The sequence below is a fragment of the Coptis chinensis genome, chromosome 9, assembly GCF_015680905.1.
Source record: "Coptis chinensis isolate HL-2020 chromosome 9, ASM1568090v1, whole genome shotgun sequence".
Lineage (NCBI taxonomy): Eukaryota > Viridiplantae > Streptophyta > Magnoliopsida > Ranunculales > Ranunculaceae > Coptis > Coptis chinensis.
Window position 1 is genome coordinate 72,321,120 of NC_141464.1, and position 25,751 is coordinate 72,346,870.

The 25,751-nt window shown below is 35.0% G+C and overlaps 1 protein-coding gene and 1 long non-coding RNA gene across 2 annotated transcripts; one reads left to right on the forward strand and one right to left on the reverse strand.

The window, feature by feature from the left end:
• Positions 1–7,302: 7,302 nt before the first annotated feature.
• Positions 7,303–14,071, forward strand: LOC147477873 (uncharacterized). Its single transcript, XR_015208725.1, has 5 exons — positions 7,303–7,385; positions 7,973–8,039; positions 8,193–8,261; positions 8,360–8,410; positions 13,944–14,071. It is a non-coding gene; the product is annotated as an uncharacterized LOC147477873 (long non-coding RNA).
• A 1,272-nt stretch (positions 14,072–15,343) lies between these two features.
• Positions 15,344–18,221, reverse strand: LOC147477874 (beta-amyrin 28-monooxygenase-like). The gene is made up of 4 exons (XM_086584742.1): positions 17,476–18,221; positions 16,302–16,743; positions 15,886–16,073; positions 15,344–15,766 (listed from the first exon to the last, which is right to left on the reverse strand). The coding sequence occupies exons 1-4, from the start codon at positions 18,103–18,105 to the stop codon at positions 15,461–15,463; spliced, it is 1,566 nt and encodes a 521-aa protein (XP_086440868.1). The 5' UTR covers positions 18,106–18,221; the 3' UTR covers positions 15,344–15,460.
• Between the last annotated feature and the right edge of the window lie 7,530 nt (positions 18,222–25,751).

The following is a 25,751-nucleotide window of genomic DNA, read 5'->3' on the forward strand; positions in this document are numbered from 1 at the left end:
AATCAAAATCCTCCCTCTTACTTTCAGTAAGAACAATGGGAACCCCGAGGTATTTCTCCTCAGTGGTAAACTCCTTCATCCCCCAATACTTCCTTAGAATCTTCCTATGCTTAGCATGAATATTTTTACTAAAGAACATACTGGATTTATCAAAATTAATCTTTTGCCCCGAAGCCTCATAATAAGCCTTCAAAATAGACTTAAGAGTCCCAGCCTCATTAAGGGACGCTTTAGTGAACAACAACAAATCATCAGCATATAGGAGATGAGCTATGTGTAGGAACCGTTATGGTCGCAGTTTACAAACCGTGAAAACCATGCGCATCGGAATAAAGGTTCTCACGATTTTGGTTAGAAATTCATACCTTTAGATCAGCTGTGATATCTCTAAGAATCCAAGATCTACAAAATCAGCAACCTCTTGATCTTCTGTTGTTTTCCTATCCTTAGAATGGATATTGTGTGGGCAATGATCTACCACCCTTTCTTTCTCTCTTTGCCTCTCTTTTTCTAATCAAGTGAATAGTGAAAACGGTCAAGAAGAAAAGGTTTCTTTATATAGGCTACAACATGGACCATGAGGAGAAATTAGGGTTGGGCCTCCTGACGGGCTTGGGCTTTCCATGTTCGCCCAGAACACACGGCCCAATTCCGTCAACAAATGGCTTATTCCACTAAAGGTCATTGTTGCACTACCACCCTAATCCCAAATTATGTTTATGGGCTCCATATTATATGCTCGTTGATCTCCCGGGGTTTAAGATATCGAATGCCCATTGATTAAGTCAAGTTACTGACAACTACATTAATCAACTTCTTATGTCCTTGAATAGTACTATACCACTCAACCTCATTGTCATGTCGGATTAAATCCACCTGCAGGGTTTACATGACAATCCTTATGAGCTCCTCAAGGGGACATTATCAACCCGACTTCCTGCGGGTCACGGATTCCTTCTATAATTAACAGCACACTTTACATACAATGTCATTACCCAATCCATCGAGTTTGTTGATTCACAAATAAATCTCACTCATTGATGATTTAAAGCAAAATGCAATGCACGTAAGTGCCCATTATTATATCCAGATTAAGAGGACAAGCATCCATAATAACAGAGGTGTTTGTTCTCTTATATAGTCAGTATAAAGAGAAACAACCTCACTTGGTCTGTTCAATACACACAAAGTGTACTAGTGTAATCCCTCGTAGTCAAGATAGATTAATGCAGATTATACTACAACCATACCAATGGTTTGTCCAAATCCATCTAGGTTGTGAATATTTACTTATACTTTATAAGGTACTGATGATATGATCTTCTGTGTGTCACCACACACCATATTATCTACAACATAAAGTATTAGACGCATGCATATAACTAATAACATATATAATATGCATAACATTTACCCATATGATTCTCATTCAAAATATAAAGAATTAGAGTTAATACAAAAGTAATACTTTTAGTGTATAACCCTATCACTATGGGGGGAGCATATTTCCTAAACTTAATCCCATGGATACTATTATCCTATTCCGCTTTATTAATCATGCGAGATAAGGCTTCAAAATTGGAAGTTAAGATAAACAGATAGGGAGAGAGGGGATCTCTTTGTCTTAGTCCTCTTTGAGGGAAGAACTTGTTCAAAGGAGACCCGTTAAGTAAAACTTGGAAAGTGACAGAAGATAAACATTGATTTATAAAATTTCTCCATTTATCACTAAACCCCAGGTTTCCAAAAATATTGTCTAGAAAAGACCACTCTACCCTATCATAAGCTTTAGCCATATCCATTTTCAAAGCCAATCATCTATCCTTTTTTTTTATACATAGTCTTCATATTATGGAACAACTCACTCGCTAACCCTATATTATCCCCAATGTTCCTACCCTTAACAAAAGCACCTTGGAAAGGTGAAACAATCTTATGAATATGACATTTAAGTCTATTTGCTAAAAAAATTGAAATTACTTTGTAAACAAAATTGCACAAGCTTATAGGCCTAAACTTAGTAATATGTTCAGGAGAAGCTATCTTGGGTATCAAGGCAATAAAGGTTTTATTAAACTTAGGGTTAAGGATGCCATTTTATGAAGAAATCCTGCACACAGTCTGCCATAGCATGCCCAACCACCTCCCAACAAGATTGGAAAAACACCCCCTGGAAGCCATCTAGACCCGGGGCTTTGAGAGCACCCATTTTCTTAACAACCAGCTAGATTTCCTCCCCAAAGGGTATTTTTTTACCAAAGATATCATTTTCATTGGCGATGTCTGGGGAGTAAAGAGAGCATCAATATCAATATTAGTCACAGGCATATCAGACTTAAACAAATTTTGAAAAAAAGAGTTAATATGCTTTCCTACTTGATCTCTTCCCTCAACCCAAATGTCATTATCATCTTTTATCTTATCTATATTATTCTTTATTCTTCTATATATGGTGGAGGTATGAAAGAATTTGGTGTTCCTACCCTACTCCTTAAGCCAGTGAGCTCCTGACTTTTGTTTCCACATATCCTCTTCCTTGTCCAACCAATCATTGAGCTGGCTTTTCAGAGATCTGATCTCATTGCATCAAGCTTCATTAAGATCTTTAATCATAAGATCTTCAAGCTTATTTTGTATGTTCCTAATATTAGCAAAAACATTACCAAAAACCTCCCTATTCCATTTTTTTAAGGTTGATCCTAGTTTTAATTAGTTTCGTTATCACATTACAATTAGATTCCAAATGAGTAGCTATATTCCAAGCCTCCTCAATAGTAGGGAGACACGTCTCATTTTTTAACCACATATTAAAAAAATGAAAAGGTTTATATATCTTCCTACTGTTACCCTACAAGTTAATATGCAAAGCTAAATGATCAAAAGTAGTGCAAACTACAGACTTAACAGCTACATGAGGAAACATCTCAAGCCACTCAGGAGAGGCTAAAACTCTATCAAGTCTTTCAAGAATGTGGTCCTTGAATCTTCAATTATTAGACCACGTAAACTTAGGCCAAGAATTCCCCAAATCAATCATCCCTAAATCATTTATAAACGAATTAAAATCCAGCATGCAAGTATTAAAAATAGACTTACCCCCTATTTTTTCAATTAAAGAAGAAATAGCATTGAAATCCCCCGGCAACATCCATGGCCCCTTAATAGCTGGGGCCAGTTGCCTGAGTTCATTCCAAACCCTTATACGATTGGCAGATATAGGTTCCCCATAAACCAAAGTAAAGCACCAAGATTGAATATCAGGATAATTAATGAATGTACCTGTCACATGATTCTTAGTGGCTCCTAGAATCTCCAGCTGCAGACCATCTTTCCTGAATATAGCCAAGCCACCACTTGCTCCCACCGAAGACATACACAATCTCCCCTTGTAATTGATCTCATCACCAACTTTATTTATTCTCTTTTCCTTAGCTTTTGTTTCCATAAGATAGATAATATCCGGTTGATGTTGCTAGATTAGGTCCTTTAGATTCTGAACTACCGTGGAGGTCCCTATTCCACGACAATTCCATGACATCATTGATCCTGAGGTGGTTGTGTGGGGACAGCCACCACGAACCCTGGAGGAGATGAATACAGACCTCCACTGTAGCCAGAACCACTTTGCTCACCGTAAGAACCAAGTCCCTGATTATCAAGCCCAGCCCCGGCCTTGTTGATAGCTCCAGCTTCTTTCTTGGTATTGAAGCCTTCTTACTATAGAACTTGAATCCACTGCTAACGGGGTGGGTTGAATATGTCCTTCCCCATCAGTCTCATATCCCATATCAACTCTTGGTGCTATCATCTGATTGTCGATCTGTTGCATTTGTAACATATCCTCAGCTTGTTGTACCACCACCGGGAATCCTTGCTCCATACCATCATCCACAACCTCTGATCCCTCAGAGTCAAGAGATGTATCTTCCAAGTTTGTCGAATCTGTTGAGGATGGTTCAGTTGAAGTAGTCATACCATTCTGATTCGCTGATTCCACCGACTCAGTTGAGTCACTGGAAATAGGTATAATATGTGCATACTGTGGGATCAGACTGTGTCCCTCTCCTCTGCTTCTAGCCTTATCAGCATACCTCTTTGCTTTCTTGGATCTCTTTTCAATAATCCTAACACTTCTTCTTACCCCGCCATTTCCTCCATTATTGTTCATCTCTACACCAATATCAGCACACTCTTTTCTTTTTTCTCCAGCATGAACTACTAAGGACCTTATCTCCTCGTTTCCTTTACCTGGGATTCCTTTTCCTCGAGACTTTCTCTTCAGACCCCGAAACGCCAAGGTCTTAAAACCTCGACCACGTGTAGGACGACCATGAAATTGAAAATTCAGCGTGGGTTAAGATAGCCCCTTAGCATCTCTGGACAAGTTTACCTTCTCGAAACCTGGAGGGGCGTGATGTGAGGGTTGAGGCGTGTTCAAAACCTCAACTTCCAAAGCAAGTGATTGAAAATTAGATAAGTCTGAAAAGGCATTCGTAGGTGTAGGCAGGCCATCTGGTACCCTAGCTGGTTCCAAATTCCCCATCTCACAATCCTCCTGGGCCCTCAGCCTCATACATTGGGCCACTATACTATCCAGGTCCATGGCTCCTAGTTCAGGTCCTGGAGTCCAAACCATCATAACCCCATTCAGGGGGGGGGGCCTATCCGGCCCATAAGAGTCTCCAACACTACTGTGCCCACTATCCAGCCCAGTTCCCACAGATTATAAACTATTACCAGCTGGACTTCTTTCCTTATTTGGGCTTTCAACGGTCACATTTGATTCTCTCGTATTATCTGACATTTCTGTACCCAGCTGTTCACTGTAGGCCCCCATGGACTGTGTCTCAATGGTAACTGATCCCACTATCCCTAGACCCCACTCCCCACCACGTGTCACTGTCTAGGTGGCGTAGCAAGAATACCACTCTTCCCCCATCTCTGGTATACCGATCCACCTCTATTTCTCATCGGTATCTGATCGGACCTTGGCTTCTGTGGAGTGCCACAAAAGGTCATCAAATTGGGGGTCGATTTTATCACACCATTGAACCACACATTGGCCCTCAAATTGAACGAGAAGTTATTTTTGATGTCTCTCGGAGAACCACCTCATTTGAGAATATTGACCCTGTACTTTTCCTTTTGATTACAAAAGTATAGGTCATGTCATATCCTTCCACAGAAGTAGCAGAAAATCTCTAGTTTTTCATATTTAAAAGTAACCGAAAAAATCTCACCTTCTTCAGTTCTCAGATCAATACCTTTGAGCAGCCTTTCCTTAATGTCCATCCTCACTCGAACTCTTGCCACTGGTTTCTTAAATTTTGCAACACATGTGAAGTCCATATCCTTAACCTTCCCCAAACTCCGGCCAACTTGTGTCACATTTTCCTCATTTATCCGGTTGGTAGGAAGGCCAAAGATTTGTACGATACCCAAAACTTGACAAGATCAAAACAAGTTTCATCTTCAAAGTTTTCTACGTGATTCCATTTCTTGACTGAGAGAAGGAACCCTTGAACCATCCAAGGCCCATTTTTTCTTACCTGGTCATATTCTTCCTCACTCTCAAAATGAATCTTGTAGAATCCCTTTGTAATCAACTCTATCTTCGATTTAGCTTTAGTTTGCCAACTTTGATGCAGCTCCTCTGCTATATCCTGTAGTACTATATGCCGATCTCCATACAACTTTCCCAACAAAATACTCTTTGCCTCCTATTCTGAATCTTTATTTTTGCAAACAATATCAACCACCTTCTTTTCTTTCGAAGTAAAAAGGTTTTGCATTTCAGCTTGTAGCTGCTCTATTTTAGATCTAGAAGAGGAAGCATCCTCTCCCCACGCCAACACAATGCTCGGATTACTCATCTTTCTTTCGAACAGGGGTGGAGATAGAGTGCGGGGGGGGGAGATTATAAGGGCCAGATAATATCCCTATAGAAACCTAACTCGATACAGTTGAGAGAGAGATAGCAAACAGTTGGTATCCCTGATAATATTAGTATCACAAAGCTCACAGAACCAAAGAAGGGCCAAAAACTCTAGTTTGAATTTGAAATTCAAAACAAAGCTTGGGGGGAAGAAGGACTGCTTTTAGCCGCAAGAGAGCATTTTGGCCATATGTCTTGTTCACAAATGAATCTATAATGAATCTGTTGGTGAACACAAATCTCCGAGTCTTCACAAACTGTAATCTAGTCTGTAAAGGAAAATTTATTCATTGCGATCTCACTCTTTTGTTATGTACACAACCTTTTAGAGAGAGCACTATTGCATCCATAATGTCTTGGACGTTGCATGCATAATGCCTCTACTAAAAAACTGATGGTTTATTTATGGTCCCTGAATTGCCCATTAAAATATAGAGATTAGATATTATGTCCCACGTTTCGTTTTATTCAGTTACTCTACTGCATCTGGAAAAACAAGCTGAATTAAGTATTTAACCCTGTGAGCTATTTAGCCTGTTTTTGTCTACACCTTGCATTGTCACCTTCCATGGATTCCAAGATTAGAAGTCAGAGGGTTGGAACCAATTTGTACTTGATTATTTCGTAAGAACGTATTCATTTTCTTAGTGTAATGCATTTATTTTCTTAGTGTAATATGGCTATGTCAAATTTCGATAAAATGAAGGGTCATTTATAATTAGTATTGGATAACCCTATCTTTTTTTGTCTAATTACCTTATCCAAATGGAAGATAAAGTCAGAAAACTCTTGTTCTAGACTTCTAGTGCTAATTTAGAGCATCTATATAATAAGCTAAGGTTTTTTTTAGCACTACAGGACAAAATTACAAACAAAGGACGGTCCAGATCAGTTTATAGCAAGATCTAACGGCTGTTGTGTGCGGAACACTTGCGAAATTAGAAACCCAAACCTTTGAAAAACCCAACAAAGTTTGTAGACAGTACAACAGCTGTTGAGTGCAGCAAAGAAAGGCTTGATTCGTAGCTGAAAAATAGCTCTTTCTCTACCGCAGCTGAAAAGCATTGGTACCCCAGTTCTAATGGTTCCTCCTTTCTACAGCTGAAAAACATTGGTGCAGCAAAGAAGGCTTGATTTGCATCTCTTTTTTATCTCCGTCTCAATTAAAGCTGTGATTTTTTTTTTTCATTTTTGAGAATTCGATTAAAGGTTCATTTTTGAGAGAATTCGATTTCAATTGTCAATCTCGCAGCAAGACCAATTTTGGGTGAATTTGAGGGTTATTGTCCTACCACTCTGTTCGACTCTTTGGCACTTGCATTTGCTCTTTGGAAATTGCAAAGCATAATATATTTTTTTCTCTTTTAATGGCACAGATGATATCATCAAGATGATCAAGAAATCTACTGCAAAAGTGCCAAAAAACACCTCCGGTTAGTGTGGTTTTAACGTAAGTAGTCATAATCCCTTTCAACTCAATTTTGTTTCTAATTCATTCATCACAAAAATTACTAGAATCCATAAATTACTTTGTCATTTTATTGATGTTCAACATAGTGTCATTCATGTAGTGTTACAACTGTTGGAAGAAATAAAGGCCGTATTTATGTAGTGTTACAACTGTATCATTCATGTAGTGTCAATAGAAGCTGGGTGGGTTGACAATCATTAGTGTTACAACTGTAATAATCAAGGAAGAAATAAAAAATAGAGGATCATATTGATCTATCAGTAAAGTTACTGAGATCTTCTGTTGTTGGAGATACCTGCGTACCATTCACATTAGAGGCGACCAATTTCTTCCTAGGTTATTATTTTAAAATGGAATTGAACAGTAGATTTTCATGCTGCACTTTCACAATACGTCGAAAGATATTTCAATTATCCATCTACACTGCTCTTACCAAGAAGCAAGTTCTCTAGATTGATGACCATGTGTAGTTCGGATTTTCGATGACAATTTAATATTGTCTATCATGAGAATCAGTTTATCAGTCTATTACAACATTGCTTGAACTTAATTTGATTCTTGTTCAGGAGGATATTCATGAACTTCTCGAGTTTCACAGAAGTTGGTTAGAGCTCCCCTAAACCAATATTCCAGGTATAATATTTCACCCGCTTTTGTCCAGTTACATATCTATCATTATATTGATTGTTTGTTATTTACGGGAATCGAAATGTCATTTGAATATTGTCTATCATGAGAGTCAGTCTATTACAATATTGTTTGAACTTAATTTGATTTTTTGTTCAGGAGGATATTCATGAGCTTCTCTTGAGTTTCACAGAAGTTGGTTAGAAATCCCCTAAACCAATATTCCAGGTATAATATTTCACCCGCTTTTGTTCTCAGAACTTCCCTTATTAAACCATCATTTCAATTATTATACCATTTAACTTTCTGCATAATTTCCTTCCTAGGCAATCATGGTGAAAGAGCGAATTCAGGCTGTGCAAGAGCGAATTGCAACAGTATGAAATACTATTATATGATTTCACTTTGTGTCATAACCACTTTAATATCTATCACACACATATATTTGTTCACACATATATATTTGCCCAGTTACATATCTATCATTATATTGATTGTTTGTTATTTACGAGTACAACTATATCAACATATTAACGGGCGTATCTTAGGTCGCGACTTCATTACCACAAGCTGGAGAAATGAAAGAGAGGGGAAAGGAGTCGTTAATTCACACAGTCAATTCCACAGCACGACATCCTGTTACGCCTCCCAATCCGATATATGTGCCTCCCCATCGAAGATATGCTACGCCCCCCAATTTAGTATATGTGCCTCCTAATCGAAGATCTACTCCTTCTCCATCTGATGTGCTTCATAGTCGAAGATCTACTCCTTCTCCATCTGTTGTGCCTCATAATCGAAGATCTACTCCTTCTCCATCGGTTGTGCCTCATAATCGAAGATCTAATGCAGCTCCCAATAGACTATTTGTTGTGCCTCCTAATCGAAAATTTACTGCAGTTCTCACTAGGCTATATGTTGTGCCTCCTAATCGAAGTTCTATTGCGGTTCCCAATATGTTATTTGTTGTGCCTCCTAGTCAAAGATCTATTGCACCTCCTAATTGGAGATCTGTTGCACAACGTCTTCGAAGAGAAAGGGAAATGCAAGTGCCTCTAAATCACGATCAAATGACTATAGCACAACAAAATCGGAGACAGAGAGAAAAAGATGTTATGTCTGATTACATAGCAGATTCCTTTAAGAAGACGAGGTCAACGTACGAAGTTGGGTCCTCTTCATCAATGTATGATATCTCTTACAGAGAAAACCAGCCTCCAGTCACAAAAGATGTAACAATGCAAAGTTGTGAGAATAACACTATGTAAGTTAAGCGCTTAAATTCTCACTCTTATGTTAGGTTTCAACATATCGTAAAGCGTGATATATCATAGGTCTATTTTTGCAGTGATCATGATATAACTGTATTTGACGAAAGTGAAGAAGAAATTCTTAATTCTCATAGAGGTCATGCGCTTCCAGTTCCAAATCGCCGTCACTTTTTGGGAAAGATGGATGTTCTTTGTCCATTTTGTTCGGCCCTTCATTGGAAAGATGAACAGTTATCGAAATCAAGGCGCAACCGACCTTTATTTGGAACTTGCTGTTTACAAGAAAAAGTTAAGCTACCGCTTCTTTCTCCACTGCCTCCGGCACTTAAATCTTTATTCGAAGGATCTAATAAACGTGCAAGATTATTCCGTGAGCAGATTCGGCAATACAATGTGTGTAATGCCTTTACCAGTCTTGGTTGCAAATTTAACGATCGTGTGTTACATGGGCGCGGTCCAACCTCATTCACTGTCCATGGGGAGTTGCGGCACCAAATCGGTTCATTGTTGCCTGATCCGGGGATGGAACCTAAGTTTTCGCAACTTTATATTTATGATCCCCTAGCTGCTTTGGATCACCGCCACAATCGCAACTCGAATTTGTCAAGGGAAGTGTTGAAAACTGTACAAGAAACTCTTCTGCAGACCCATAAGTTTTGTGATATCTATAAGCAAGCATTTGAGGTTTTAACTGAAAATGCTTCTGAGAATAACAATGTTCTGGTCCATCTACACTATGATCCGCGTTCGGATAGACAAAGGTACAATCTTTCGACAACTTATGAGATCGCAGTGATATTGCCTGGAGATGGGAGTAAGGTTGATGCCATGCGTGATATTGTACTTCGCTTGAGAGGAGGTCATGAGTTGGAACGGATAAGCGAATGTCATCCTGCTTATTTGCCTTTGCATTATGTTCTTCTGTTTCCTTATGGGGATTTGGGTTAGTCACCTGATTTAAAGTTGTGGGACGTCAAGAGAAATGCTCCAAGCAATGCAAGACTCACCCAATTATTGTATTACGCCTACCATTTGTTTGAACGACCCATAGAGTACTCATCCATCTTGCTGGGGTGTAAATTGTTGCATGAATTTTTGGTTGATGCTTGGGCTGCATATGAACAGAACCGTCTACGATATATTAGACTAAATCAAGACACCATCCGTTCGGATGTGTACAAGTGTTTGACAGATGTTGCACTTGAGGGATTAAGTCCTGATCAAATTGGCCAACGGTTCATTTTGCCTTCCTCGCATGTTGGAAGTTCAAGGCACATGTACGAGATTTTTCAGGATTCAATGGCTATCACCCGGCACTATAAGCATCCAGATATTTTTCTTACAGTGACTGCAAACCCTAATTGGCAGGAAATTAAAGATGCGCTCAAGGAACACCAAACTTCAACACTTCGGCCTGAAATAGTTGCACGGGTATTCGATTTTGAAAGCGAAAAGCAATTATGAAAGAAATCTTGAAGAATGATATCTTGATTCGGGTGGTTGCATATGTTTATACCATTGAATTTCAAAAGCGCGGTCTTCCACACATGCATTGCCTTTTATTTCGTAGCATGATGACAAGATTCAAACAGTGAGCAAGTGGATAAATTTGTATGTCTTTGAATTCCCGGACCCGACACCCACCCTACATTATTTGAAAGCGATGAAGAAGTGCATGGTTCATGGCCCCGTGGTGATCGAGATCCGAGTGCTTCATGTATGGAAAATGGTCGATGCACCAAAGGCTATCAAAAGAGTTTACGGAGGAAACAATTATGGATAAAAAGGGTACTCCATTTACCAGAAGGCGATTGACGGCAAGAAATATTTTGTGAAGAGGAAGAATAAAATGGTTAAAGTTGATAATGGAGATGTTGTTCCCTATAATGCATATCTGTCTGAAATGTTTGACTACCATATCAATGTTAAAGTTTGTGCATCGTGTCAAGCTGCTAAATATATTAACAAGTACATCTACAAAGACTATGACAAAGCAACAGTGGTGGCAGCAGGAGCAAATGATGAGATTCAGCAATATATCGATGCAAGGTACATTGGACCAACAGAAGCTGCATAGCATCTATTTCAGAATCCAATGTATAAAGAGTTTCCAAGTGTCCAACGATTGGCGCTTCATTTGGAAGGTATGCATAGGGTTGTTTTCAATATCAAAGAGCCTATGGATGCAATTCTTGCCCGAGCGGAGACCAAACTTCAACGACAACTTTCTTTTAAGCGTTGTGATGAAGATCTAGATGCACGAGCATATACCTATCAAGAATTTCCACGACACTATGTTTTCCACAAAGACTCTCAAGAGTGGACTCCTAGGACTCAAGGACCTTCCATTGGTAGGATGTATTTTGCAAGCCCTAATGCCGGGGAGAGATTTTATCTACGTTTGCTACTTACTGTTGTAAAAGGGCCTACCTCCTTTGCATATCTTTATAAAGTTGGTGATACCGTGTACAACACATACAAAGAAGCATGTATTGCCCGTGGGCTATTGGAAGCTGATGATGAGTGGATACAATGCCTAGAAGAGGCGGCGATAATGAAAACTGGATATTAACTGCGGAGGTTGTTTTGTGTAATTCTTTTAGAGTGTCATCCGTTACGACCAGATTTACTTTGGAGCAAATTTGCATCGAGTATATGTGATGATCTTGGACACTAGCTTCGAACAAAACATGGCATCCCAGATCCAACTGATGAGCAAATAAAAGATTACGGCTTATATTTGGTGGAACAAATCCTTTTAGAATCTGGAAAGACATTGGAAGATTTCCCGCCCATGCCAAAGCAAAAGGAGGATTGGAGCAAAATTGTTGGTAATAGGCTCATTTGGGAGCAACGCCAACTTCAGCATGAAGGCATAGGAGAATAGGCTGCAGTTGATGTGAGTCGTCTTAATGACGAACAACTTCATGCTTACACTGCTGTGACTGATTCAGTATATGGTGACAAGGGCAAACTTTTCTTTTTGAATGGAGCAGCTGGTACAGGGAAAACTTTTTTATATAATACAATTGCAAAGGCCTGCCGCAGCATAGGCCTTATTGTTATCATGGTGGCATCATCGGGAATTGCATCTTTGTTATTGTCTGGTGGACGCACTGCTCATTCTACATTTAAAATTCCAATTGATGTGATGGATACCACTTTTTGCGGCTTTGCTAAACATTCCGACCTTGCTGACCTATTTAAAGAAACAAAACTAATTGTTTGGTACGAGGTGCCCATGCAACATAGATACTGTGTTGAGGCTGTGGATAGAACACTTCAAGATATTTGCGGAAACAAGAAGATATTTGGTGGTATCACTACAGTTCTTGGTGGTGATTTTCGACAAACACTACCTGTTATACCGTTAGGCCAGAGAGAGCAATTTGTTGGTGCATCACTACGGCGCTCTTTCCTTTGGAGTTATTTAGAAGTTTTGCACTTGGTACATAACATGTGGCTTGAAATGGCGGAGTCTGAGAATGTCGAATTCGCCGATTTTTTGTTGGAGGTGTGCTATTAATGCCTTCTAATTAGAATGGTTTTTCTCTATTAGTTCCATATATAAACGAACTATTTTAGAAACTAATGAATTCATTTTTTGCTTTGATTCATTTAGATTGGTTCGAATCCCAAAGAATGCATTACAATTGCGAATGGAATGCAAGTGTACCAATATCCAAGAACTCATCTTCTCTGTCTATCCCCAATTGGATGTTATGGACACACCGTCTCCAACTTTCTTAACTGATCGTACTATTCTTGCTACCCATAATGATGATGTGAGTGCAATTAATGAGGTTGCACTGAATTTGTTCTCTGGTGAAGCGCTCGAGTATTTGGCTGCAAATAAAATTATCGAAGATGATATTGATAATCCAAGTGAGGCTCACTATCCCACCAAGTTTCTCAACTCCCTCGACCCTTCTAGCTTACCACCTTTCAATCTCAAGTTAAAACACGGATGCCCTATAATGTTGCTTTCGGGAACATAGCACCTAAAGATGGCCTTTGCAATGGGACCCGACTTATGGTGCTTCAATGTCTTGATAAAGTCCTTCAAGCCAAAATTTTGACTGGAGAGAAAGCTGGAAATCCAGTACTCATCCCAAGAATATCTCTGGCTCCCTCAAATTCAGAGTTGCCTTTCAAACTATCAAGGCGACAATTCCCTGTTCGACTAGCTTATGCCATGACAATTAATAAGTCGCAAGGTCAGTCAGTGAAATATGTTGGCATTGATTTGAGGACACTGGTTTTCAGTCATGGGCAACTCTATGTGGCCATGTCCAGATGTACTTCTTCAAAAAGAATATCCGTTTTTCTTCCACCTAATGCAAGAAATTGTACCACAAATGTCGTATACCCAGAAGTTCTTCTCTAAGAACATCGATACCAATGAGAAAAGGTGAGTGAGAAATTAAAGAATGTTACTTTTATTGGTTTAGAAATTAAAGAATATGTTGTATCCATATATATGCTATGTAAGTTTTTATGATAGGTTTTTTTTTTATGATAACGTGGATACTTAAAAATAAGAATAGAGATTATTTTATTTTGAGAACCATCTCTTTTGTAAACAATATGCTAAATGTATCAAGTCTAAAAAAATCATGTGTATGTGGTTTGTTTGCAGGTACAAAGTTAAATTGCCATAATTTTTCAGCAACATGATTGTAGTCTTTGCTCCATGGCGCATTTATCCATATGGTAGCAGAATGGTGTGAACAGTATGCATAGAGGGAGAATGAGAGAAATGAGGAACTTCGATCAAGTGGCGTGGAGTATTTATTTTATTTTATTTTTTCCTTTCGTTACTATAATTAGTCCTAGGTGAAAAATTATGCAAAGTCTTCTTTAATGTTTAATGAGTTGTCTTTTAGTTTTAGAAGTAATTTGTGTTATGTATAAATATGAAGTTATATATTTTGGTATGGTTGATCTATGAGAATTGTATTGTTTGATTTTCAAGGTTATGACAGATTTAGGTTTTGAAATGTTGAAAATACAAAGGGAGACTCTCACTGATTTTTTTATTTAAAAAAAAAAAATGATGATGCTCTTAATTGAAGACTCTCTCCCTTTATTTTCATCATTCTCATTCTGATATATATTGAATTAATGAATGTGTAAGGGTATGTGTAATGAGTTGGTTTGTGAGAAATGAAATGCATATAATTGCAATAATTAAGCTTACTTGAGTATGCGTATGAAATGATTATGAAGTATAAAATTGTTAGAAATGGTTATATCATCGATCTAATGCTACCATAGAGATTGTCTCTTGGGGTGTTGTTCAAAAGCAATGTGTCTAAAGTGCCGACTGGCACGGGAATTCACTAGTCACCAATAGGATGAGCAAATTTACACATCCACCAGGGCTCCACATAGGATCTAGTTTGTGATTTTGAGCTTCTTTTAATATTTCTGTTTTAAAGAATATCAAAGTAATAATATTAAGGTTGAAAAATGTAAATTTTGCATTTTGTATTTTAGTTGGAATATGTTGGAATGGTGGTTTTTGGAATTTTCAGAATTCCAACAATTCCAAAATCGTGAACTAGTCGTAGGAGCCACATTGGATTTTTAAAGATATTTAAACATTTGATCTTTTGAGTCAAAAAAAAAACATCATTAGACGAACCAATGGAATCTTTTTACAAAATGCATGAACCTAATAACAGTTTAGCGAGCGGCACTTTACAAGCCGGTAATTTTGATGGTATGAAATGGATGTCTATTCATAGATATTGGTTTCGTTTTGATATTCTAATAGCTATATGAGCTTCTCTAAATGCTCAAAATTAGGCATGTGCTTTCGCTTTTGGTTGCACAAAGCTAACGCGCGTACTTTTGATGAATTGTAACTGTTACTTACTTTTATTTTTTATAAGTAGCTATGCTCGTAATCCTAAAGCAGGTGCTGTATTGAATGGGATGAACCTATGATGCATTGTGCGATACTAGTAGTTCGTTGTGACGGATTATTGAATCCAATGACACAGCATATGATTAAATGTGAAATACACGTGCAAAAGCGCACAAAAAGGCTCTTTTGGCATTTGTTGAAGTTTTCCACTACATCCTCTTACAAGTTTTTCTTTTCAAAATGTTGCTTTCTGTTCCCATGGTTTTCATCTGTATTGAATGATTTTACAATATTTTCTTCGTTTCAATTTCAATAGGTAATCCCCCAGTTGGTACTGGCATTGGATTCCTACTGAAGTTATTATCCTTGCAGCATAATTTCCATGTGTACCGAGTAACCAAGTAATGTATCGTAACTAGAGTTTCAATCCTTGCAAACTCGTATCCTGGGCATATTCGTGGTCCTGCTCCAAATGCCACATAGCAGTAGGGAGGCACCGATGTTTGGTTCTCGAAGCGTTTTGGATCAAACTTTGATGGCTCCGAAAAGATGGACTCGTCCCTATGAGTCATATTAGCCGCCCAAAATACCTAAGTATCAAATGAACATATAAGTAATTACGATACCGATTATAAATTGAAATCGTGATTAGTACCAAAGAAATGGTTATGGAAAATGCCTAGTGGAGGCTCAAATGATATAAACTTACTTGCCATCCCTTGGGTATCAGATAACCTCCAAACTCAACATCCTTCAAGGTCTTTCTAAAGCCACCAAATACAGGAGGGGAGATTCTTAGAATCTCCAATGCGACTCTCCATGTGTACTTCATCTTGGTAAGATCATCCCATGTGAGAAGCTCCCCTGAGGTCTTGCTCTTTGCTATTTCTTCATGTTCTGAAATTCCAAATTCATCAAGATTGCACAGCATAAATATTATGACAACGGCAAGAGAAACAATGCTCGCTAATTGTAATTGAATAATTTTTCATGAATAACGGCGCATAGATTGAAATCACCACATATTGCACTAAAGTGGCAGTTCCAACTAGGTTGCATATATGCCATGCTTTATTTTGTGTTATCTAGATTAAACATACGGTTATGCTATTCAGCTGTACTTACCCTGAAGTATACTAGCATAAACAACTGGATTATTGCCAAGAAGTTGAACAATGAAAGTAATGAGGACGGAAGATGTGTCATGTCCTGCAGTCATGACAAGCATAACATTGTCAACAATCTCCTTCTCCGATAATAATGATGCATTGTCTTCTCCACGGATGCTAAGCAAACTAGTGATGAGGTCTTGATTAGGAGAAACCTGTTGTTTCTCTAAAGCCAATCTCTTTTCGTGTATAATGCCCATGACCGTGTTTTGGATCTTTGAGCTTGCCCGAATGCTACTATTAAAGCAGGTGAAAGGCAAGTTCACTGGGACTGTCCACATTCCCCCTATCATCTGCTCAAACCAAAGTACAAATTTCGCTCTCCTTGCTCCAGGCTCCAACCCAAATAGAAGAGAGCAAATTATATTGAAGGTAAGGGTCTTCATGAGTGGCAAAACCTGTATAGACTTATCAAATTAGACTATTTGATTAATTTTTCTTTATGTTAGATTTATTTCTGCCATAACTAGAAATAAATGAAGTTTAACTAAATGGTTGGGATCCTGGCATAAATTCAGAGGAAGATTCAGTGAAGAATTCTTCCATAAAAATTTCATTACGCCCATCCTTATGTAAAAGACACTCTTTAACAAAGTTGGTCAAATACTTACTAACTTTATCACTTGGATAATTTTGATTTCGGAAAAGGAGTTTCGGAAAAGGAGTTTCGACCGCTAATGAAGTATAAGATGAGATGCAGAGCATGGAATCGTTGTTAATAATGGAATGGTGGAGAATATAAAAGATTTGACAATATCAATTAATATATTGTCAAATAATATATGGTGTATGGAAAGTATGTTCTAGAATATTCTAAACTAAGAAAGATTAGAATTTACTAGATTTTATTGAATCAAGGTTGTTTTAATTAGAACCTCTTGAAGGGTATATATAGAGAATTACATAAGACTCAAATAGGTCTAGAATATTCTAGAACATACTTTCCATACACTATATATTGCATATTATTTGACAATATATTAATTGATATTGTCAAATCTTTTATATTATTTACCATTCCATTATTAACAACGATATCATGCTCGCATCTCATCGTATACTTCATAAACCACTGTCAGAGTCTAGGCTCCACTACAAAAATTAGAAATGTAGTAGTAGTGCTGACTTACCGTGACCTTTTGCTTGCCTTGCCAGTACATCTCAAGGTGCTTTCGTACTTCTCCATCCATCTTGCCAACATATTGTTTCAACACTTCTGGCTTTAAAAATGTCATAATTGCACCCCTAACGCGTTTATGATCCTCACCACTCAACTCCAACAAATTCCTTTTTCCTAATAATGCCGAAATCGATTGAGGCTGCTGGCTGTTGAGTGTGTCACTAGTAAACATAAATTTGTTTGCAGCTTGTCCATGTATGAAAACTGTTGGAAGTCCAAAGAGAGTGAGCTTTGATATTGGACCATACTTGCTAGCTCTCTCTTCGATCCATTTCTCAGCTGTGTTTGCCCTCATGGCTCGGAGAAGACCCAAACTTTGGCCTATCATTGGGATTCCTAAGGATCCAGGTGGTAATCTGCCTGATGATCTTCTTCTTGTTTTAGTGACAAGAAGGACAAAAGGAAAAATGAATAGAAGGAAAATGAAGAACAACGCAAGTTCCATGGTTGAGTAAGAGATCAGAAATGCGAGAGAGGAGATGATTGAGAGGGTGGAAAACAATGATAAGAGTAAAACTATTTGGTTTCTTCCTATGTTATGGCTTGAATAGATTAAACTATGTAAACAGCTGATTCGCATCTAAGATTTGACTTTACTGATTTTGATTCCAAGGAATAAGGACAGAACCACCTCACAGTATTAATACTCCCCATACTTCATTGTTATAGTGTCTGGACTCTGGAGTAGAGGATTATCTCTATATATCTTTATATATATATTATAGTTCTACTTCTTCAATTGAAGAAGCGTTTCTAGAGCACCAATCTATTTTTTGGAGCACTCCCAGAGACTTCAGTTTTTTCTAAACTTTATTATTAATTACTTAAAATATAAATAAGAAAACAATCCCATCAAGAGTTTCACAGAGTCTCTAACTTTTCCTAAACACTATAGCTAATTACGAAAAAAAACAATCACATCTAGAATTTCACCAAGTCTCCAACTTTTTTTAAATAATATAGCTAATTGCCTAATTACGAAAAAAATATGAGACAAAAAACTAAATTGCTAAAAATAATAGTTTCCACCGAAAACAATTCTCCTAATAAAATCCTTTTGATTTGATGTGTCATCCACTGTAGGATTTAGACATTTATTCATACTTAAGGATTCCAAAAATCACAATTCTGACCACAATAATTACGACATATTCAAATTAAATTTATGAATTTATAATTTTTCAAACATTATAATATAATTTCCAATTTTATAAAACACACACACACACACACATATATATATATATGGCGGAATAACGAGATTCAGTTAAAGTGGACATTGGGCTTAAATATATTATATACCAAACCAAAACAAATTACATGTGAAAAATTAAATTATACAAAAAATAACATCACAAAATATATAATAGAAAATAAAATAAAATAATGGCAAACCAATAATGATAAATATTTTAAAATATATATAATACTGCATGAAACTAACATCAAAAAACAATTAACGGGGAATCGAGAATTGGATGCAAATGCATCGTACTAATCTCAAATAATATTTAACAAAAAATCGGACACTGGATGCAAATGCAAACATTAAACTAATCTGAAAAAAGTAATTAATAGAAAATCGGAATATGAATACAATTGCATTAAACTAACCTCAAAGAATAATTAATAGAAAATCAAAACTTGGATGCAAATACATCAAACTAACATAAAAAAAATAATTGTCGGGAAATCGGAAACTAGATGCAAATGCATTGAACTAACCCTCAAAGATTAAATTAACGGAAAATCAAAAACTGAATGCAATTGCATTAAACTAACCTCAAAGAAAAATTAATTATAAATTGGAAACATAATGCAAATGCGTGGAACTAATCTTAAAGAATAATTAACGGAAAATCGGAAAGCGGATGCAACTGCACTGAACTAATCTCAAAAAATAAACTTGATGCAAATGCATTGAACTAACATCAAGAAATAATTAACGGGAAATCGAAAACTGGATGCAAATTCATTGAACTAACCTCAAACAATAATTAATTGGAAATCGGATCCTAGATGCAAATGCAACCTTATAAAATAATAAACGAGAAATTGGAGACTGGATTCAAATGCATTAAACTAATCTCATAGAGTAATTAACGGAAAATCGGAAATTGGATGCAAATGCATTGAATTGACTTTAAAGAACAATTAACAGGAAATTGGAAATTGAATTGGATGCAAATGTATTGAACTAACCGCAAAGAATAATTAATAAGAAATTGAAAACTAGATACAACTGCATTGAAATAATCTCAAAAAATAAATAACGGGAGTCGAAAAATACAACTGTATTGAACATAACCTTAAAATATAGTTGGATTATATGTTTTGGGAATGTCTCAATAAATATAGTTTTGTATTTAAAATGATATTTATTTTATCTGTTTTTGTACGTTTGGGAACTCATTGCTATTCAAGTAGCTTCAATATGAACTTCGCCTTATTAGGCAATCTCACAAAACTTCAATCAAACTTCTATTATTAAATAGCAAAATGAAGTTGAAGGATTTTATCAAAGGTGAGTTCTTTTTTTTTAATGGAGCTAGAGTGAGATTTTCACGTTATAAGAAATTTGGATAAGTGATTAATATAATATTAATATATAATAGTTCTGCATAGTTACAAATATTTTTCTGAATAATTAATATAACAACACCCGTTCGTTGATAATCTTTGAAGATTCCATATATAGTGAGTCATGCATAATTTAAAGAATAATTAACGGAAAATCAGGAATTGGATAATCTTCGATGATCCCACATACTAAATCAAGCATAATTTATTTTTATGTCATATTTGCAATGACACTACAGATAGATCAATAGAAGTTGGTATTACACACCACATTGGATAATTAAAAAAAAAATGGAAACTAGATTCAAATACATAACTGAGCTCAAAACGTAATTAACGAAAAATCGGAAACTTTATGCAAATGCAATAAACTAAATTTAAAAAGTAATTAACAATAAATTGGAAACTGGATGCAACTGTATTAAACTAACATCAGAGAATAACTAACAAGAAATTAGAAATTTGATGCAAATCCTTGAAAAATATTTAACGAAAAATCGGAAATAGTATGCAAATGCATCAAATAAACCTCAAATAATAATTAACGGAAAATCGGAAACTAGATGCAAATGCATTGAACTAACCTCATAAAATAATTAACATAAAATCAAAAACCAAATGTAATTGCATTGAACTAACGTTATAGAATAATTTGTGGAAAATTGGAAACTAAATGCAAATGCATAGAAATAACCTCAAAGAATAGTTAACGGAAAATCAGAAACCAAATGTAATTGCATCGAACTAACCTCAAAGTATAAATAATCAGAAACTAGTTGCAGATGTATTGAACTAATCTTAAAGAGTTATTAACAGAAAATTGGAAACTGGATGGAAATACAATAAACTAATCTCAAAGACTAATTAATGAAACATCAAAAAATGGATGAAGCTACACTGAACTAACCTAAATGAATAATTAACGGGAAATTATAAATTTGATGTAATTGCATTGAACTAACATCAAAAAATAATTAATGGAAAATTGGAAACTTGATGCAAATGCATTGAACTAACCTCAAAGAAAAATTAACAAAAAATCGAAAATTGGATGCAACTACATTGAACTAACCTTAAAGAATAATTTATGAAAAATCAGAAATTGGATGCAACTGCATTAAATTAAAATCAGAGATTAACTAACATTAAATCATAAATTTGATGCAATTCCACTGAACTAACCTCAAATAATAATTAGCAGGAAATTGGAAAATGGATGTAACTACATTGAACTAACCTCAAAGAATAATTAATGAAAAATCAGAAACTTGATGCAAATGCATTGAACTAATAACCCTAAAACATATTTGTATTATATGTAGGGGGGAATAAAATGTCTCGACAAATATAGTTTTACATTTTAAGTAATGTTTATCATAATTCTTTTATTATGATTAGGAATGTCTTGCTATTCAAGTAGCTTCAATATTATTTTTGCCACATTGGGCATTCTCACAAAACTTCAATCAAACTTATATTATTAAACCTAACAACAAAAAGAAGTCAATGAGTTTTATCAAGGTTTGGTGCTTCCTTTTTATAGAGAGTGGTGCAAAAAATTTGAATGAGTGATTAATATAATTTTCATATCTCATAGCGTTGTATAATTGCTAATATTTTTTAGAATGATTTAATATAACGACATCCGTTCGTAGGACAGGTTCAAAAGCTAGTATATATTATAGCTCTACCCTCTTCAATTGAGGAAGCGTTTCTAGAGTGTCCACGTGTCATGGCTAATTAAGAAAAAATAGGATATAAAATAGAAAACAAATATTTATCTTTATCCTTATATATATATTATAGATATACCATCACAGAGACTCCAGTTTTTCATAAACTCTATTACTAAATATAAAAAAGTATGATATAAATAAGGAAACAATCATATCTAAAGTTTCACAGACTCTCCAACTTTTCCTAAACACTAAATAGGAGACAAAAAACTAAATTGTTAAAAACAATAGTTTCTACCGAAAACAATTTTCCTAAAACCCTTTCGATTTGATGTGGCATCCACTGTGTGATTTAGACATTTATACATAGTTGAGGATTAAAAAAATCACAATTACGGCCACAATAATTATGACATATTCCAATTCCTTAGATATATATTATAGTTATACCCTCACCAATCTATTTTTTGGAACACTCGCAGAGACTCAAATTTTTTCTAAACTCTATTACTACTTATAAAAAAAAATGATATAAATAAGAAAACAATCTCATATAGAGTTTCAAAAAGTCTCTAACTTTTCCTAAACACTATAACTAATTACGAAAAAACAATCTCATCTAGAGTTTCACAAAATCTCCAACTTTTCCTAAACAATATAGCTAATTACGAAAAAAAATATGAGACTAAAAACTAAATTGCTAAAACCAATAGTTTCCACCGAAAACGATTTTCCTCAAATCCTTTTGATTTGATGCGCCATCCACAATGGGATTTAAATATTTATTCATAGTTAAGGATTCCAAAAATCACAATTTTTACCACAATAATTACGATATATTCCAATTAAATTTATAAATTTTCAACACTATATATATATATATATATAATTCGGCGGAATAACGAGGTTCAGTTAAAGTGGACGTTGGGTTTAAATAAATTATATACCAAACCAAAACAAATTACATATGGAAAATTAAATTATACAAAAAATAACATCATAAAATATATAATAAAAAATGAGAAAAACAAATAACGGAAAAACAATAATGACAAATATTTTAAAACATATATAATATTGAATGAAACTAATGTCAAAGAACAATTAATGGAGAACCGAAAACTGGATGCAAATGCATCGAACTAACCTCAAATAATATTTAACGAAAAATCGGAAACTAGATGCAAATGCAAGTATTAAACTAATCTTAAAAAGTAATTAATAGAAAATCAGAATATGGATACAACTGCATTAAACTAACCTCAAAGAATAATTAACGGGAAATCAAAACTTAGATGCAAATACATCAAACTAACATCAAAAAATAATTGTTGGGAAATCAGAAACTGGATGCAAATGCATTGAACTAACCCTCAAAGATTAAATTAACGGGAAATTGAAAACTAAATGCAACTGCATTGAACTAACCTCAAAGAAAAATTAATTATAAATTGGAAACATGATGCAAATGCGTGGAACTAATCTTAAAGAATAATTAACGGGAAATCGGAAACTGGATGCAATTGCACTGAATTAATCTTAACAAATAAACTGAATGCAAATGCATTGAACTAACGTCAAGAAGTAATTAACGGGAAATTGGAAACTGGATGCAAATTCATTGAACTAACCTCAAATAATAATTAATGGGAAATTGGAAACTAGAAGCAAATACAACCTTATCAAATAATAAATGAGAAATTGGAAACTATATGCAAATGCATTAAACTAATCTCACAGAATAATTAACAATAAATCAGAAACTAGATGCAAATGCATTAAGCTGACCTCAAAGAACAATTAACAGGGAATTGGAAATTGGATGCAAATGTACTGAACTAACCGCAAAGAATAATTAATGAGAAATCTGAAACTGGATGCAACTGCATTGAACTAACCTAAAAAAAATAACGGGAATCGAAAATTGGATTCAACTGCATTGAACTAACCTCAAAATATAAATAATAGAAAATCAGAAACTGGATGCAAATGCATTAAACTAACCTCAAAACATAGTTGGATTATATGTTGTGAGAATATCTCGATAAATATAATTTTGCATTTAAAATGGTGTTTATCTTATCTCTTTCTGTATAATTGGTAACTCCTTCCTATTCAAGTAGCTTCAATATATATGAACTTCGCCTTATTAGGAAATCTCATAAAACTTCAATCAAACTTCTATTATTAAACAACAAAATGAAGTTGAAGGATTTTTATCAAATGTGAGTTTTTTTTTTGTTTTTTTTTAATGGAGAGTGAGGTTTTCACGTTATAAAAAATTTGGATGAGTGATCAATATAATATTAATATATAATAGTTCTGCATACTTGCAAATATTTTTTAGAATAATTAATATAACAACACCCGTTCGTAGATAATCTTTGCAAATTCTACATAGTGAGTCATCCATAATTTAAAGAATAATTAACGGGAAATCGAGAACTGGATAATCTTTGATAATCCCATATAGTAAATCAAACATAATTTATTTTTTATGTCATGTTTGCAAGAACACTACAGATGGATCAGTAGAAGTTGGTATTACACACCACATTGGATAATTAAAAGGAAATCGAAAACTGGATTCAAATACATAACTGATCAAGCTCAAAGGGTAATTAACATGAAATCAAAAACTTTATGCAAATACAATAAACTAAACTCAAAAAGTAATTAACTAGAAATCGGAAACTGGATGCAATTGTATTAAACTAACGTCAGAGAATAACTAATGAAAAATTAGAAATTGGATGCAAATCCTTGAAAAATATTTAACGGGAAATCGTAAACAGTATTCAAATACATCAAACAAACCTCAAATAATAATTAATGGGAAATTGAAAACTAGATGCAAGTGCATTTAACTAAACTCAAAAAATAATAAATAGAAAATCAAAAACCGAATGCAACTACATTGAACTAACCTCATAGAATAATTGGTGGGAAATCAGAAACTAAATGCAAATATACATTGAAATAACCTCAAAGAATAGTTAACGGAAAATCAGAAACCGGATGTAATTGCATCGAACTAATCTCAAAACATAAATAATCAGAAACTAGATGCAGAAGTATTGAACTAACCTTAAAGAGTTATTAAAGGGAAATCGGAAACTGGATGCAAATGCAATGAACTAATCTCAAAGACTAATTAACAAAATATTGAAAAATGGATGAAACTGCACTGAACTAACCTAAATGAATAATTAACAGGAAATTATAAATTTGATGTAACTGCATTGAACTAACCTCAAAAAATAATTAACAGAAAATTGAAAATTTGTTGTAAATGCATTGAACTAACCTCAAAGAATAATTAACATAAAATCGGAAATTGGATGCAACTGCATTGAACTAACCTCAAAGAATAATTAACGGAAAATCAGAAACTGGATGCAACTGCATTAAACTAAAATTAGAGATTAACTAACTGAAAATCATAAATTGGATGCAAATGCATTGAAATAACCTCAAAGAATAGTTAATTGGAAATCGAAAGCAAGATATAACTGCATCGCACTGACCTCAAAGCATAAATAACTAGAAATTGTAAACTATCGAACTAACCTAGAAAAACAATTAACAGGAAATCAGAAACTGGATGCAGATGTATTGAACTAATCTCAAAGAGTAATTAACGGGAGATTGGAACCTAGATTCAAATGTATTGAACTAATCTCAAAGACTAATTAACGAAACATCAAAAATTAGATGCAACTGTACTGAATTAACCTTAATGAATAACTAATGGGAAATCATAAAGTGGATGCAATTGCACTGAACGAACTAACCTCAAATAATAATTAACGGAAAATCAAAAACTTGATGCAACTGCATTGAACTAACCTCAAAAAATAATTAATGAGAAATTAGAAACTGAATGCAACGTACTACATTGAACTAACCTCCAAGAATAATTAATGGAAAATCAGAAACTTGATGCAAATGCATTGAACTAATAACCCTA

What these genes read in the sequence shown, in the direction of transcription:
- LOC147477874 (XM_086584742.1), bottom strand. Translation starts at nt 18,105, where the DNA reads ATGCGAATCAGCTGTTTACATAGTTTAATCTATTCAAGCCATAACATA. An exon ending in TTATGCTAGTATACTTCAGG is followed by an intron (nt 16,074 to 16,301) that starts GTAAGTACAGCT and finishes TTGGAATTTCAG; the next exon opens with AACATGAAGAAATAGCAAAG. An exon ending in TGATACCCAAGGGATGGCAA is followed by an intron (nt 15,767 to 15,885) that starts GTAAGTTTATAT and finishes TTTGATACTTAG; the next exon opens with GTATTTTGGGCGGCTAATAT.